We start from the raw sequence: 16,483 nt of genomic DNA, 5'->3' as shown, positions 1-16,483 counted from the left end.
AGAACTTTAGAAAATTCCCTCTAAGTTTCAATAGTCAAAAGACTTTTAATTGGATTAAGGGTCTGTTCTGATTTATAAAATTGAGTTGAACTGAACTAAACTGATTGAAGCTGAATTGAAGTGAAGTGAATAAAGTTGAAATGAATTGTTTATAAGAGAAGGAAATTTAGAGCTGAACTGAACTGAATTGATTGGAGTTGAACTGATGAATAGAGTTGAAATGAATTGTTTATGAGAGAAGGAAATGAAGAACTAAAATGAAGTGAACTAATTGAAGGTGAAGTGGAATGAAATTAAAGTGAAGAGAACAGGCCTAACATTAAAATACAAGGGAGTGGAGTAGTCCAAATCTACAAATTAAAAGTTTATACGACGTATAAGGATGAAACGTGGTATACAGAAAACCATATGGGCCGTGAAAAAGTTGGAGATCCGGGCCGCACAAAGAGAAAGAAAAGAAAGTTTTAGTTGAATGTAAATGTATGGACACCAAGTAACGCATTAGTATTCATCAAAAATGAATACAGCTTCTTCTTCTTCTTCCTCTATCCTTTCTCTCTCTTCTTCTTCCTCTTTCTTCATTAACAGAACACCATCTACAAACAGAGCATCCTGCGTTTCTTCACCTCAAAAATGTTCATTGTATCATCATAAGTTTCAAGTTAGAGCTGTTAGAGATAAAACTAAGGATATCCCAACTTCACCTCCTTCTTCTTCTTCGTCAGCGGAGGATGTTACTAAGAAATATGGACTTGAAGCTGGTCTCTGGAAGGTATTTTCTATTATTTCTGATTTTGTCGATTACTCATACCTCAATTTGATTGATTCACATATATTATTGTTTTCTGGGTTTTTGCTCGATTTCATACTGGTTTTAGTATACAATTAGCACTTCAGACTATCAAATAGTTTAATTAATAAGAAAATCCTAAATTTGTGGGTTGTTTAGATTATATAAGTGGATAATTTGGTTTTAAAAAAAAAAAAAGATATTTAGCTCAAAGGAAGATGAAGAAGGGAAGAGAGAGAAATCAAAAGGAGAAGAAGCGAAGGAGTTGCTGGCAAAATATGGAGGAGCATACTTAGCCACTTCAATCACTTTGTCTCTGATTTCCTTTACATTATGTTATGCTCTTATTAATGCTGGTGTTGATGTATCAGCCTTGCTTCAGAAGGTATTCTCAAATTTATTCCACTGTAATTTGGTGCTTTGTTTTTTTAGGAAATTCACTCTGAATTCTAATCTTTATTTTCTCTGAAAAAAAAGGTGGGAATTGCATCAAATGAAACAGGAGAGAAAGTAGGGACATTTGCCCTGGCATATGCAGCTCACAAGGCCGCATCACCGATAAGGTTTCCGCCTACGGTTGCTCTTACTCCCATTGTTGCCTCCTGGATTGGCAAGAAAGTTGACAAAGATAATTGAGCTTTTCTCATCACTTTGTACATCTTTCAAACATTTTATTTTCTTCATTATTGTGTAATTATATAGAGTATGTTACTGGATATATATGTATGGATATGGAAATTTCTACCAGATTAAGCTCTTTTGACACCGTTGTAACTTACAATTCACATAAACAAATCCTCTTTTCTGTCGAATATAACATTTCCAGATGAAACATCAGCAGATGAACAAGCATATAAATTACATATGATACAACTAAACAGTTACAAGCTCAATAACCAGATAAACAATCTCTCATTGTTAAAAATTTGAACTGGGTAAAGCCGTACAGCTAGTCAACAATGTTATTTCCTTTGAGAATTGGCGTTCCTTGAAAAATATAGATGTTCAAGCTGATTCAAGAACTGTAAGCTGTCTAGAAAGGGAATACAATTTTTACAAATCATGCCAGAAGAACTGGCCTATTTCAAGCATCTCCATACAAACTACAAAGAGATCACTGGGATCTAACAATCTATTGCTGTCAACAATTGGATTATATGAAGAGCTACTTACTCTGTTCACTAAACCAACAAAGAAATTTACAGGCTACAGCTAAAGACTAACAGCTAAAGATGCCCCAGTTTCATTCGCTGTTAAGCGGTTGTCTCTACCGGCTGGCTGTACAATAGATCAGGAACAATCTCTCCCTGTCAACTCACTTTATGCACAGAGCAGTATTGCACATGATCTAGCAGCTTCCTTGAAGCCATTTTATGCCCAATTCTCTGGCTGAACCAGAGAAATAAGGAAGCTCAGTTCAGTTCAAGCATAAGCAATCAAGATGGAGAACATCGGCAAATCCCTCAGAACTTCATGTTAATCGCCTCCCCGCCATGTTATTAGGTAGCACTTCTGTAGCACTTGGAGGTGGGCTTGGTGGTTGTGGTGTGTAAACATTGGCCACAGCATAGTCTTCATGGATAGTCCCCAATTCATTCCATTCAACTCCAGCTATCACTGAGTTAGGGAATCAATGTTCATGTTTCTTTCTTCAGAAACTTGACAAAATTATATTTGATACAACAAAATGAAACATAAGTAAAAATAAAATTGAAAGGATACAGTCTGTTCTCCACATATCAGTAATGCTGACATCACCATCTGACAGTAACCAGTAATCTGCATCACTCTGTAAAGGAAGCGCATGGAAGGACAAAATTAACAAAAGGGAACACTTTATACTTCTATTCAGTTTGCAAGGAAGATTCAACAAGAATATTTTAAAAAATAAAACCCATTCTAGAGCACAAAGTAGATGGTGCATTACCTAGTCAAAATGACAACTTATGTTCTTTTAGTACTTAGCTATACGTTCTTTGGATTTAAAGTATATGTTCTATTACTTTATATTCTTCTAATATGAGTCATGTTCTTTTGATTTATGAACTATGAAGTACTAATAATGATTTTTTAAAACTAAAGTTAAAGATAATATGTTCTTTGGATTATGAATTTTCAGTTTTCAGTATGATTTTTTTTTGTTTGAACTACATGTTCTTTTTTTTTTTCCATGTGTGGAGATTAGACATGTTCTTTCTTTGTTTCCTTTGGAGTTCACGTTCCTTCAACCCTCGTATTCTTCTAGGGTTCATGTTCTTTCATTTTAGCCCTTATGTTCATGCACTCGAGTGCAAAGGTGCACAGTGCTCAGGGTGTACAAACCGATAACAAACAGATAACATATAAATCTAAAACCAATTTTTTTTTTATTTTTTTTTTTTTATTTTTTTTTTTTACGATAAGTAATGAAATCATGTATTAAACTTACATCAACTTCAGGTACTATCTTCATGATTCCACTCACGAAGTCCTGCTGATCATTGGCATCCGAACAGATTCTGTGTGTTTCTTGTCCATGCATTTCAGTCTCATCGTCTCTGCTTTCTTCCTTGGCTGCAGCTGTAGTGCCTTCGTCACAACCTGAGGTACTTGGCATACTTAGCGGAGGCTCAGCACCACTGATCTCCTCAAACTTCTCTTCAAATTGACTACATAAAGGTCAAATAAAGCGGGTTGAAGAAATCTAAAAAGCACCAAAGCTGGAAAGAAAGCAGATAGCAAGGAAGCCAGGGAGAAGGCCAAATAAAAAGCTGGAAATTTGGCTTACAAGTTAGCCTATTATATTAATGCATGCAAACTGATCAAACCTTCCAAAGTCCAAAACAATCATTTGAGAAGCTAAACAGATCCATCAGCAAACCTCATTGTGTAAACTTGAAAAACAAAAAACAGAAAGATAAAAGAGCTAGAGCTGTGCTCTTGGTATGAGAATTTCAATTCCAATGACCTATTCTTTTTGCTTTTTTGCTTTTTTTCCTAAGCCATGGATGAGAAAAAAGACGAAATACCATTATTCGGTTTGATTCGGAAGCACTTTTGTCTTAACCCTTCTAAAAATTATTTTGACTAGACAATTCTCTTTATACAGATTACAAACAAAAGGGTTAGAGGCATAGAAAATACAGAAATCATACCAAAAACGATTAACATCTATTGACACAAAGTACAAAAAATATCAGAGACAAAAGTATTTTAGTTAGACTTAAGGTGTGAAAAATGACAAAGCTATGCACCCTAGGCATAAGCAACATTAGAAATCATACCTGACAAGATAAACATCAATAGGACCCATTGTGCTCCTAAGAACTATTCTGTATCTTCTTTGTTGATAATCAACAGCCTATACATAAAACATGTAGGCAAAGGGTACTTCAATAATGATAATACAAGGTATATGCACTATCTAAAAAAATTTGATGTAATTAACCCCTGAGCCTGCCTCATCTGGATCTGGAACCTCCAAAGTTGTGCCATGTGGAGCTTTGATTGCAATCAGGGTTTCACTCTGTCAACAGCCACAATTACATATTACAGATAGCACTAATAGCCACAAGCTCTAATTTCAACTTTAAGGAATATCTCAAAATGAATAATAAGAGACCCACTGAAATAAGAGGAACAGGAGACAGCAAACCTGAAAACAGGGTAAGCCCTTTATGTCCTCCTCCGTTACAAAAAGCCACCTACATGGTGCCATATACAAATGGTAAGAAAATGAGATTCAAAGGTTGCTTCCAGCTGAGTTAATGTCAGAATAAATTACATAAAGATGAGAATGGGTATGGAGGTTGAAACATTACTTCTGATTGTTTTCGTCTTCACTCATTTCCCTCAATCTTTCTTGCATTTCTCTGCAAAACATTGGAGAATCAGTACTATTTAAGATGGGGAAAGAAATATAAGAAGCTTCTCAAGCAGACTCATGATGAATTAACCTTATTTGTTCATCTAATCTGCGTTCTTCCATAGAAAGGTTTTCAACATCTGCCTGCAAGAAAAAAAATGTAAAAGAGAGAATATAAGCAAACAGCTTATAGGTCTTTTCTACTTTGCAGCAAACATACAAGCAAAAGACATTTTGGAAGAAGAATATTTATACCTGTAGACTAGTGACACTATCATCGACCTCACCCGGCCTTGAGACATCAAGTCCCCTGTTCAATTAGTCAAACATTAGCTCAATTCTCCAAAATAAGGACCTAATAATAACACGCGCAAACATATGTCAAGTCATACATACTTCCATTGTATCCTATTCTTCAGCTTCTTTTCAATGAGACCAATGCCCTCTAGAACATTGGTAATATCATAGATACGCCTCTTTTGGACCTGAAGCATACACAAGTAAATATCGGATCACTTCAGGAAGAGCAAAGCAAGAACCAAGCGGGAGCAAAGCAATGCCACAAAAAATCACCTCTAAAGTATCAGCGGCTTTGTTTAAATCAAGAATACCGTCTTCTGCGTGTTTGATTAAATTGATGAACTTCTTTGTCAAAAGTCCTGGAACAGGGAAAGTAAAATGTTATCATCAGTCACGTCTCTAAAGCAAGATAATATGCAGCAAAGCCAAGCCAGGAAAATAACTCTGCTGAAAGCTGAATTATTGATAAAAAGAGATCAGTGTCAAGTTAATTACCAAGTGAGCTATCGTAGCGGCAAGGACCAACTGGAGTTAAATTGTTGCCTGGGGAACCTGCAAAGTTGATGTTGTCAACTACTGTAAAGGATAGCGACTATACTATCCCATCTTGAAAAATAGTAATAAAGAAGATACTTGTAATTTATTCAGGAGTTGAACATCATGTTATAACACGACACCATAACTACATTAGGCCATTACGATTAGAGTCTATGAAAATCATAATCACATTATTTCTTTTGGAGCAGAGCTCCACCATACTATTATGTATTGCCCAATCATATCAGGTTGACCCCCCTTGAACAGTATAAACTATCATACATAAGGACTTCAACTTCAATACTGACCAATATTTGACATGGGAGTCTGAGGCCCAGCTCTATTGCACTTGCTAATCCTTGATCCTCGTCCCTTGCCAGCCTTTCCAGATACAGGTGTCTGGAGAGGGCTACTAATTACTTCAGTGTATCCCGGACTGGTCGTCCAGTCACTAGACTCGGCATCATATTCAGCTGCATCACTCTTCCGCTTCATCGGCTGAAAGCCACCAACATAATATAAGCCAAAAGTTGGCATATGTACAAACATGAAACACCAATGACATGATGATACAATCCTACACTAATATGCAATGGGAAAGGGAGTAATGCAAAACTAAAGACATATTACAATATTACATCTCACAAGACAATCCACTAGAAAGCTGAGGACAAAAGCATTTGATTTAGTGTCCCAGATTCAAGTATTGATGCTTATCATTATGAATGTGTTGCACATGAAATATCAAGAAAATTGAGGGAGTACTTAACACCATAGTAGCCTGGATCACCTAATCCCCTCCCCCTCTTCCAAAGGCTACTGGTACATAGCCCAAAACACAATAGAATTCCCTTACTGCTCTACCGTTAATAAGAATGAAAAAAATACACTCTTCCTGACTGAAAAAAAAAAAAACAATAAATCCTGGTAAAAACAATCCCAGAGGTTTCAAATATAAGCAAGAACTTGACAAATGACACATAAAAGCTAAACATCAAATCCGGATGCAAAGATTGTCAGTGGTGACTTTACCTATAGTCGCATAAATTAGGTTTGGGAGCCAGAAAGACTAAGCTTTTATTAAAACCGCAAAGTCAAACAAAATCCCAGCGCTTTCATAGTGAAGATGCTAAAAGGATGATAGAGCAGAAGTTGCAATCAAATTAAGGCATGCTTCTTTTTCTAGTCACGCATCTCATCAAATCGATGACTTTGATGTCATGAGTTTGAAATGAATATCCATAACAATGAATGTATTTAACAACAAAATTATCACTAGGCACTAGTACAGTAATACTGCCCCCAACTGTAAGCTGAAAATTTGAAAAGCGTTTATAGCTATACAAAGGCTTAATTCTTAATCTAGGTTGCAAATACTAGCATCATTGTTACTTATCTTCAAAATGTATTCGTTCAGCAAGCATGTGAAACATACCAATAGTGTTTAAAACATCAATTTGTGCGAAATAGAAAGCAAGCAACAAGTCACTTGCATTTTAATAAATCATCATTAGAGGAAACAAAATTGTGATATTTGCAGAGGTACACCAAACCCAAGTTAGCTCGCAGCAAAAACTCCATTAAATTAATACTAAGTGCAGGAATTGAAACAACATCAGGAGAAAGTAAATTAAGACAAAACCCTTAGTTCAATTGAGAAAGAGTTAGAAACAAATCTACTTGCCAAAAACAATTAGGTACCAAATTAGTTTTGAATATGAAAACAGAAGCAAGATCCCCAAGTCAATTGTTCCAAAAATAGCATTCGAAAAACCCATGTAAAAACAAATTAAAGAAAAAAAAGGGGGGAAAAATAAAAGTGAAAAAAAAATAGAGGAAAGAGACTAACAGGAGTCTTGACGACAATAGTTTCGGTGTCGGGAGGAAGAGGAGCACGATTGTCGGAGAAACGGTGGTAGTCTCCAGGCGGTGGAACAAACGGCGGCTTCATCGATGTAAAGGGAAGCTGTCGCTTAAGAGGCTGCGGCTGCTGTTGCTGCGATTGGTGGTTGGTAATGGTAGCTTTAGGCGTCGACATCGCAACTATTTTGCAGCGATCGAAGCTTCAAGCTCAGGGTTTTTAGGGGGAAAGAGGGAATTGCGAGGGTTTTAATTTGAGATAGAATTAATGAAATATAGAGAGGAAAAAAGTGAGATAGGAAGGTGGTTCGATCGGAGGGAAAGAAGAAGAGATCTGAACGGCGGGAGAAGGGCGGAGGTGGCGGCGGAGGAAGTGGTGGTGGTGGGAAAAAGGGAGGAAAGAGAAAGAGAGAGAAAACGAGGGAAGGGAGTGAAGGAGGGAATTTGGTTCGGATATAGATGTGGAGGGAAGCCACTTCCCTTTTCCGTTTCCCCCTAATACTTCAAGACTCCCCTTTTTTTTTCTTTTTTTTTTTTTTAATTGATTAGTTTCGCCTACTACCTTCTTTTCCCCCCTTTTTTTGGTTTATTTTAATTTTGGGCCTTGTACATCCTCTCCCTTGTTTATTTTTCTGTTTGGCTGGCTCGCAGATGGATCTTGGAGGGGATTCTACACTTCTGCATCTGTTAAATTTTCTGCTTATAATCTATTTAATCAAAATAATATCCTTTTCATCGCAAAGTTTCATATGTGGCTGATTATATTGAGTGGCTCAGGTTACTTAGTCAGGGACACTTGATCGGTCGAGGGTTATTCGATCAAGAGTTACAATTCTATTTGTTTACTTTTATCTCGATTCCTTGTGCTAATGAGAGAGATTCCATCAATTAAGGTGGAGTATTGAAACAATTTATTTAGTAATGAAACTATTTTCGATAATTAAATTAATCAAACATGGATTAGAAAAAATAGAAAAGTATTGCCATTGCTCTTCTATAACAAAGAGGGGGTAAAAATATCAAAGTAAGTATTTTGTAGAAATCTACTTGTGCTAACCCGAGGGATGGAGGAGCCAAGGTTAGCCGAAAGATGGTTATCAGTTCAAGGACGCGAATCCGCTTTGTCTACGGTCAAGGAAGCGCGATTTAATAACTATCTTTGTAGCTCCAAAATGTTTCAGTTTATGCTCTTTTCAAAGAGCTCGTCAAGAAACAACCAATCTACTCGGACCAATATTGGGGGAAATAACCATGATTGTTGACCCTGCAACAACAAAAGCCGCAAAAAAGACCGCGGCAATAGGGCGAGGTCTCTAGTTCAAGTTCAAAATGCCCCAACTGCGCCTGATAAAGAAGACTAGTAAGCAGTAGAGCCTTGGTGCATATGGTAGCCCACTCCAATCCCCTTACAAAACTTTCGTCTCCGGCTCACCAATTATTGATGGTTAACCGTTCACCCCTTATTTTTATTTGTTTTTTATTTTTTTTTATCAATGAATAGATCTCTTCGGGCTTTCACGTATGAAATGCAAATTGGATTTTACATGACGCCGTTGGGCCATCCTGGACTTGAACCAAATACCTCGCCCATGCGGGCCTATTGGAAGTGGGATTTGTGCTTTCAAAAAAAAGGGGGGCTCACTTTGAAATAATCCGCTCTATACTAACCCCCCCCCCCCCCCAGTATTTGCAAAGAATTCTTAATTAATTACTACTCAATATTATGATTCGATATATAATTCAATCTCAATGATTATAATGGAAGCCAAAATTCCGAGCTCCACTAACCACATATGCTTGGAAGTAGGGGGATTTTCTTATCTCACGTCTCTACTTCCAAACGAAAATGATAACCTACGTAGGTGTTGGTTTAATACGATCGTTTTCTTAAAAAAAATAATATACATAAAAAATCATAATGTACCATAATACATTACACAAACTTGCTAATAGTATAAAACATTTAAACATATATTCACTCCTCTGAAACAAAAGAAAATATTGTTCAACTAAACACTGTTCTTAATAATAAAATTCGAAAATTAATGATCTAGTTAGGAAGGGAAAAAAAAGAGGGAGTTGCTTTCTTTCACTACAACAAGTATTAGCTGGATAGTACGAAAGTAGGGACTAGAGGTGTCAATTCAGTTGATCGTGTCAGGTTATTTTTAAAGTTGAGTCATACTAAATTATTATGTCTACGCGAATCTAAATTTAAATTGGATGTTTTTCGGATCGGGTTAGGTGCAGTTTTGACACTTTTAATAAGAGCTAAGGAGTAATGGACTAATTGGTGTAAAAAAATTACATATTAAAAAAAAAAAGGGGGGGGGGGCTTCTAGTCCATGTAACATGCACTCTCTCCTAACAACACCGTGACAACTAACAAACAACATTCGGCGCCAATTTAGGGTATTTGGCAACTTTGCCAATTTGGTAGTCACTACTCACTAGTTAGTTACGGAGTACTTAGTTACATATTTGAAAAAAAAATTAGTAAATATGCATTGGGCTTGGGCTTCTCTCGTTCCGATCAATCATTTCATAGCCCATTACAAAAAATGGGCTTAGATCTCTGCTCCTTTGTTTGGGCCAGAAAAAACCCAATTTAAACAAAAAATTACGGCTTGTAAGAAGCATATTCATGTTATGAGGCCTGATCTCTTTCTTCCCTGTTGACTGACCTGCATAATCTAAAAGATGAAGCAATTTATAAAGTCAACTTCATTGAAGCACTTGTTTACTTCTTCAGATCACAGAGTTCCTAGTTTCATCTCTAATCCTAAATTAGTATCATCCAGTAATTATAATCTACATCTCCATTGCTAATAGTCAATGGTTGAGTATATTGAGCAGCTTACTCAAAGTTCCAACAACTACATAATGACAGCAGCTGAAGACACTGACCGTTCTTTATTTGTTGTTACAGTAATCATCTACACTGGCCACAGCTGAAGAACAATTACAATCCTTCAATCATCTCACTTTACCAACTGTCAAATGAAGGAAAGTCTATCCAAAATCTCGGAAAATACTTTATATTCATCCCAATATCCCATGCCATGTCTCTTCAGAGATTGATAGGTAGCTTGGTTGAGATCAAGCATTATATGATCAAAGTTTTAAGTGAATACCCAAGAGAGCTTGCATCTCTAAAGCAACAGTCTTTATCTCCCGGTTGAGTCCGCAATAGCAGGAGGCACTCCCGTTTCACTGGTTAATAATGATAATAGGCTTTGTGGCGGCTGCTGAGTGCTGTTATCCTCCACAACATAATCTTCAGGAACTATCCCCAATTCATCCCAATCAACTCCAGCTATGTTAGGTCAAGGAATCCAGTTGCAAGATTCTAAAAAACTTGGTGACACCAAATGAAGAGCAAGAGAGTAATTTTCATTTTCAAGCCACTTTTTTCCGTTAGGATTCTGGCTTTTATATGATTATATCCTTTATTCAGGGACCGGGGAGGGGATGGGGGTTCAGAAATTGGAGAAGAATAGCTAAATTTCACCAAGGTGATAAAATTTGAAAGGATACATTCTGCTCCCCACATGTCACTGATGCTAACATCAGCATCTGATAGCAACCAGTAATCTGCATCATTCTGTGACCAAACGACAAGGATTAATTTATTAGCTATTATCCAGTCTATGCAAAAGTATATCTTCAAAAATATATAATATATAAAAGTTCTAAAATAAAACTAACTTTAATTGACAATCAATAAGCTTGAAGTTTAAACCTACATAAACTTCAGGTACGATCTTCATGATTCCACTTAAGTCCTGAGGGGCACTGCCATCTGAGCTCATCCTGGGGGCATCTTGTCCATGCAATTCTATCTGATTGCCACTGTTTTCATTCTCTGCCATGGCATTTGAGAGATCATTACAACCTGAGGTACTTGGTAGGCTTTGTAGTGTCTCTGCACCATTGGTCTCCTCGACCTTCTCCTCAAATTGACTGAAGATAGGCAAAAGAGAGAGAGAGAAAAAAAAGAAAGAAAGAAAACTATTTCAAAGTTGTTGAGATTGCATTTAGGTCGCAGAAGACAGAAGAAAACAAACATGGAAAGGGCAGTAGAGAGAAGGCCAAGATGAAACAAAAAGCAGAGACCTCACTTTGCATTCCTCTCAAAGTAAAACTTAGAAGCCACTAGCTGACTGTCTTTTACTTGTAATATCTCTTATTTTGCATGCAAAGTAATCACAATGGCAAAATTACAAATAATATGAAGTGACAAAGAATATAACAGGAGCTCTAGCCTATACTTAAGTAAGTTAGTTGCATGAATTGTACGCTGAAATATAGTAATCCCTCCATTGCTTTTAATCTTCTACGATTTAAATTGTATGGTCTTCAATATTTCATAAGACATAAAATTGATATTTTGAAAATATATTTCAAGCCGAATCTTACAAGACCTCACATGCTATAGGTTTGATGTTTATAATATGAGTTTTTACAGTCAAAGTTTTTAAAAGTTGACCATAAAAGTTTTTAATTAAAGACAATGAATATTAGCAATGAAGCAACAAAGGCCAAGAAAAGCAGGAGGAAATGGTACCTGACAAGATAAACATCAATAGGACCCATAGTACTCCTTAGAACTATTCTGTATTTTCTTTGAGGATGATCAACACCCTGATAAATAAAATGCAGAGGAAGCAAGTACCCTCAGACATATATCAGAAAAATTACTTGACAAACATATTGTATTTATACTCATATGAACATACCTCATCTGGTTCTGGGACTTCCAAAGTTGTACCATGTGGAGCTTTAATTGCTATCAAGGTTTCATCCTGTTGTAACCACAAAACACTAGTTACAACATCAGCAAGCATTATTGTTTAGGATATTAAGAAGCACAGCTGTGAAGATACTTGGAGGAAGTTGATGTGTGAGTGACAGGACAAACCAAAAACCACACCTGAAAACAAGGTAAGGCCTTCATATCTTCTTCACTTACAAACAGCCATCTGAAAGATTTTATAAAAAATTATAAGCATCCAAAGATAACAATCTATGATTGACTGAAGAAAAAAATTGGGGAGGGAACCATGGGGGTGGCGAAACAACAAGGGGAGCCTACTTTTGATTATTTGTATCTTCAGTAATGTCCCTCAATCTTTCTTGGATTTCTCTGCAATAGTTTAGAGAATCAGCGCTAATTTGAAAGAGTAAAGCTAAGTGACGAGGAAAAAAAAAAAGCAGACTTGGGAAACAATTAACCTTATCCGTTCATCTAATTTGTGCTCTTCCATAGAGAGATTTTCTATATCTGCCTGCATAGTGGGGAAAAGTTTGCACAAGACTAACATCAAAAATTGACCACGCAACCGTATAGAGGAATGAAGCAGCAAAATGTAAATTGTGTAACTGTATCATTTAAGTTGGCATACCTGTAGACTAGCAACACCATTGCTAACCTCACCTGGCCTTGAAACACTAGGTCCCCTGATTAAATGATCAAAATTCTTCATTATATAATAAATTATATTGGTTGAGTTCATTAAATAAAGAATCATAACCAAGAGGAAAAGGCAAATATATATTAGTGATTTGAATTCTGTTAGTTATGCATACTTCCATTGTATTCCATTCTTCAGTTTTTCTATGAGACCGATGCCCTCTAGAACATTAGTTATATCATAAATCCGCCTTTTTTGCCTATTCTGGACCTGAAACTCACAAAAAAGGTTTAGAAAGCTGCTCCTGAGAGTTAAAAAAAACCAAGAGCGTGTTGCAAACATTACCTCTAAAGTTTGAGCAGTTTTCTTTAAATCAAGTATCCCATCTTCAGCTTGTTCAATCAAATTAATGAACTTTTTTGTTAATAGTACTGAGAAAACACGAAAATGGTATCATCAATTGATTTATTTAAAAGTTCTAAAACGGACTACAATTCAAGTTGGATATCAAATCCGCTTGGTATAAACAATTTAATATTAAATTATGCTGTAGGTTGGTACCAAGAGAGCGGCCAGAGCGACAAGGACCGCCTGGAGTAAGATTTTCGCCTGGTGAACCTGCAAGCAGACGTCAGCTTACATAAAACATACTGATGAATCTTCTCCAAACTTTTAATCCACAAAAGTAAACCAGACTTTGATGTGATACATATATTGCAATATAAGTCCTCATTTGAATGCTCACCAATCATTGACATGGGAGTCTGGGGATGGTCTATGTCGCATGGGGTATTCCTTGAAGCTCGTTGTCCATTTCCGCACTTACCAGAGAGAGGTGTCTGAAAAGGGCTGCTAAGCACTTCTCTAAGCCCCTGAGTGGTTGTTCTGGAAGTAGACTCGGTGTTGTGATCAGCTAGTTTATTCTTACGCTTCTTTGGCTGATTGACACCACATCAAGCACTTAAAAATTAGCAGATTATGGCAGGAGTATTACAATGTAATTCTAACAAAGTTTTAACCCAATTGAGTTGTGTCTTCGGCAATGCAAAAAATCGTGAAACACTTAAAAGTATTTAATGATGTGCAAGAGGCAATTCTAAAGTAACCCACTTTAAACGGATATTTGTTGCTACTTCCATACTTAAGAAAAATATGGACACAATACAAACATTAATCTAATGCTGATTACAGATTTACAGATGAAATAGGCTACAAGGAATGGAAATGTGCACATTGCAAACATACTACTAAAGACTGATTTTGGTAAATGCAACACCCTGTAGTGTATATGACATCAAGAGAGAGCTGAATGCTGAATTACAAAGCAATGCATCCTGGCAAATGCTTTCTTACTACTTATATGATCAATTGATAATGGTTAAGCCACTTTCGTCGTCTTCATGGTTACAATATTGAACATAAAGATGACACATTGAACAACATTGTGAAGATGCAAATGGTTATATACCACAAACAGCAATTGATTTGCGAAATAAGATAGAAGAAGCAACTAATATCTGGTGCTAAGATGATCAAAATCAAGTATGAAGCAGGTCAATTTTTCTATTAAACAAAATGAAACCACATTAGCAAGGTAGTCATCAAATTAAGTAATTGGAAGCAATAAAATTAGTTGTGTATATACTAAATCATCAACCCAATTTATATAATGTAGTACTCAATTGGAGTTTTTAGCTAAGAAAACCAATCAAAATTAATAATATTTTTTTTAAAAAAATAAAAAATAAAAATTGCACCGCCAAATTGTAGGAAAAAATAGAATCGAAAAACAGCAGTGGGAAAAAGGCAAATTAAAAAGAGAAGTGGTAAATTAAGCAGAAAATAGAGAATAAATGAAAAACAGTAGGGAAAGAAAAGATCCCCAATTGAATAGTGGTAATGAGGAAGAATAAAAGAAAAAAAGCAGTGAAATGAAGGGAAACGGTACAAACAGGAGTGTTGACGACGATGGCATCGGGAGGAGGAAGAAGACGATCGGAAAAGGAGTAGTAATCGCCAGGTGATTCAGCAAAAGGCGGCTTCATCCGCGCCAATAAAACAACCTCTCTCTTCTCAGGAACTGCCTTGCGAGTCGCCATCCAAGGCGGCGTCGGCGTTGAAATTGAAATTGAAATTGGGGGTTCAATTGCTTGGGCTTTTTCTGGTGAGAATAGCTGCTGAATAGGAGGGAGGGAGGGAGGGAGGGATGGGAGGGAAGGAGGGAATTTGGTTCGGATTTTAGATGTGGAGGGAACCGTACTTTGCAACTGCCCCCCACCCCTACCCTTGTCTCTTTTTTTTTTTTTTTTACACAATCATTTTACTTCCTAGAGTTCCTACCATTTTACTCCAAGTCTTAAAATTTCACACTACTTCGTATGAGTGTATACTTAATGCCTATCATATTCGCAAAAGTCAATATCATGGGATTATAAACGTTCATATGTTATTGTCATATTAATTACGATAATTGATTATCAATGTATCACATTGATAATTACGACAATTAATCGTACATTTTGGACAACATACACTTACTTTCTATTATTAATGAAGACTGCTAATTTGAATGTCACTCCATATTATATAGATAGTCACCTTAGCTAAGCTACCCTTAAAAACTTTAATCGAACCGTGCAAAACTTACACCACAAAAGATACCCTACACAAACTACATTTAGATGAAACAAACCAAACATGAATCATTTTTTTTAATGCATAAACATGAACCATATATGATTGTAACTAAGTTTTTTATTTTAATATAATCCCTCCCCAAATGTTAGTATGCTCTTTTATTAATTAATGGACCCCAAACCAATTCACATAATCATTACCTAATAATCTCTTGGAGACTTGAAAAAAGTGAATAATTTAAAGGACAAGTTATATGACTGTTTCGGGTAAAACAACGGGACCTTCGGCAAGGTCCTTCTGAGGTGGCTGAAGATTGGGCTCGGTCCAAGTGGTGCTAGGCCGAGGGTCTCCTGCACAGCAAACACACGTAAGCTAGCTTCGGGGGTTGTGCCGAGGAAGGCCCCTCCGATGCCAAAGTCAGTATAGTGTGTAGAGAGAAATAGCTATGCAAGAGTGTTAATTGCTTGGGGCTATATGTGAATGCCCAGTAAATGGTACAATTGATGGCTTTTATACCTTTGCATAAATAGAAGAATGGGCCTAAGCCAAATGGGCTTGCCACATGGACTTGAACCTTGACTTGACTTCGACTTGGCATAAATTGGAGAGTTGAACCTTGGACCTTGGGTTTAGAATTGAATCATTTATGAACTAGGCCCAATTAGATAAATTGGACCCAAACAATGACTTTAATAAATTATTCGATCACAATTAATAATATTACTTCTACATTTGATCCTCCAATCTAGGCCACCACTTTTTATAAAGAAGTGATCACATGTATTGATACAAAATAATCAAATCAGATTATACTCTTACGGTTGTCTTATGAAATATGATATTTTTTTTTACCATATAACTATATAAGTATTATATTAAAATTAAACAGTGTACGAGCATATGATATTAATAGATTAATACTAATAAAGGGTTTTGTTGGGCCAAGTTACATTTCTGGAAAAATAAAATCTACTTCATGGAAGCATATCTTCATAAATTAGAAGTGAATGTTTTGAAGAAGCAGAAGTATTAGGTTATAAAACTCATATTAAGTACCTACGTACACCCTCTAAAAGTTATGTTAGGGTCTAAGAAAGTTGT

General features: G+C 36.2%; 3 protein-coding genes across 5 annotated transcripts; 1 reads left to right on the top strand and 2 right to left on the bottom strand.

The window, feature by feature from the left end:
- The first annotated feature begins 429 nt into the window (after positions 1 to 429).
- LOC145570130 (uncharacterized) lies at positions 430 to 1,564 on the top strand. Its single transcript, XM_081629129.1, has 3 exons — positions 430 to 772; positions 990 to 1,175; positions 1,268 to 1,564. The coding sequence occupies exons 1-3, from the start codon at positions 518 to 520 to the stop codon at positions 1,424 to 1,426; spliced, it is 600 nt and encodes a 199-aa protein (XP_081485255.1). The 5' UTR covers positions 430 to 517; the 3' UTR covers positions 1,427 to 1,564.
- A 214-nt stretch (positions 1,565 to 1,778) lies between these two features.
- LOC145570129 (transcription factor E2FB-like) lies at positions 1,779 to 7,833 on the bottom strand. Of its 2 annotated transcripts, none has more exons than XM_081629127.1 (14): positions 7,321 to 7,833; positions 5,780 to 5,969; positions 5,430 to 5,486; positions 5,208 to 5,293; positions 5,031 to 5,119; positions 4,890 to 4,944; positions 4,726 to 4,778; positions 4,591 to 4,641; positions 4,425 to 4,473; positions 4,218 to 4,295; positions 4,054 to 4,130; positions 3,219 to 3,438; positions 2,513 to 2,579; positions 1,779 to 2,401 (listed from the first exon to the last, which is right to left on the bottom strand). In XM_081629127.1, exons 1-14 carry the CDS (start codon positions 7,507 to 7,509, stop codon positions 2,262 to 2,264), a joined length of 1,401 nt encoding a protein of 466 aa, XP_081485253.1. In that variant the 5' UTR covers positions 7,510 to 7,833; the 3' UTR covers positions 1,779 to 2,261. The 2 variants fall into 2 exon arrangements, with proteins under 2 accessions (XP_081485253.1, XP_081485254.1); XM_081629128.1 differs by having other exon boundaries at positions 4,230 to 4,295; positions 7,321 to 7,832.
- Positions 7,834 to 10,025: 2,192 nt separating this feature from the next.
- On the bottom strand, positions 10,026 to 15,028 carry LOC145571741 (transcription factor E2FA-like). Of its 2 annotated transcripts, XM_081630771.1 has the most exons (14): positions 14,698 to 15,025; positions 13,491 to 13,683; positions 13,307 to 13,363; positions 13,091 to 13,176; positions 12,921 to 13,015; positions 12,737 to 12,791; positions 12,567 to 12,619; positions 12,427 to 12,477; positions 12,265 to 12,313; positions 12,071 to 12,136; positions 11,899 to 11,975; positions 11,078 to 11,294; positions 10,869 to 10,935; positions 10,026 to 10,647 (listed from the first exon to the last, which is right to left on the bottom strand). In XM_081630771.1, exons 1-14 carry the CDS (start codon positions 14,842 to 14,844, stop codon positions 10,499 to 10,501), a joined length of 1,362 nt encoding a protein of 453 aa, XP_081486897.1. In that variant the 5' UTR covers positions 14,845 to 15,025; the 3' UTR covers positions 10,026 to 10,498. The 2 variants fall into 2 exon arrangements, with proteins under 2 accessions (XP_081486897.1, XP_081486896.1); XM_081630770.1 differs by having other exon boundaries at positions 12,921 to 13,176; positions 14,698 to 15,028.
- Positions 15,029 to 16,483: the final 1,455 nt, after the last annotated feature.

Source organism: Chenopodium album, chromosome 12 (genome assembly GCF_948465745.1).
Source record: "Chenopodium album chromosome 12, dcCheAlbu1.1, whole genome shotgun sequence".
Classification (NCBI taxonomy): domain Eukaryota; kingdom Viridiplantae; phylum Streptophyta; class Magnoliopsida; order Caryophyllales; family Amaranthaceae; genus Chenopodium; species Chenopodium album.
Note: the sequence above shows the minus strand (reverse complement) of the source record. Positions and strands in the feature narration are given on the sequence as shown.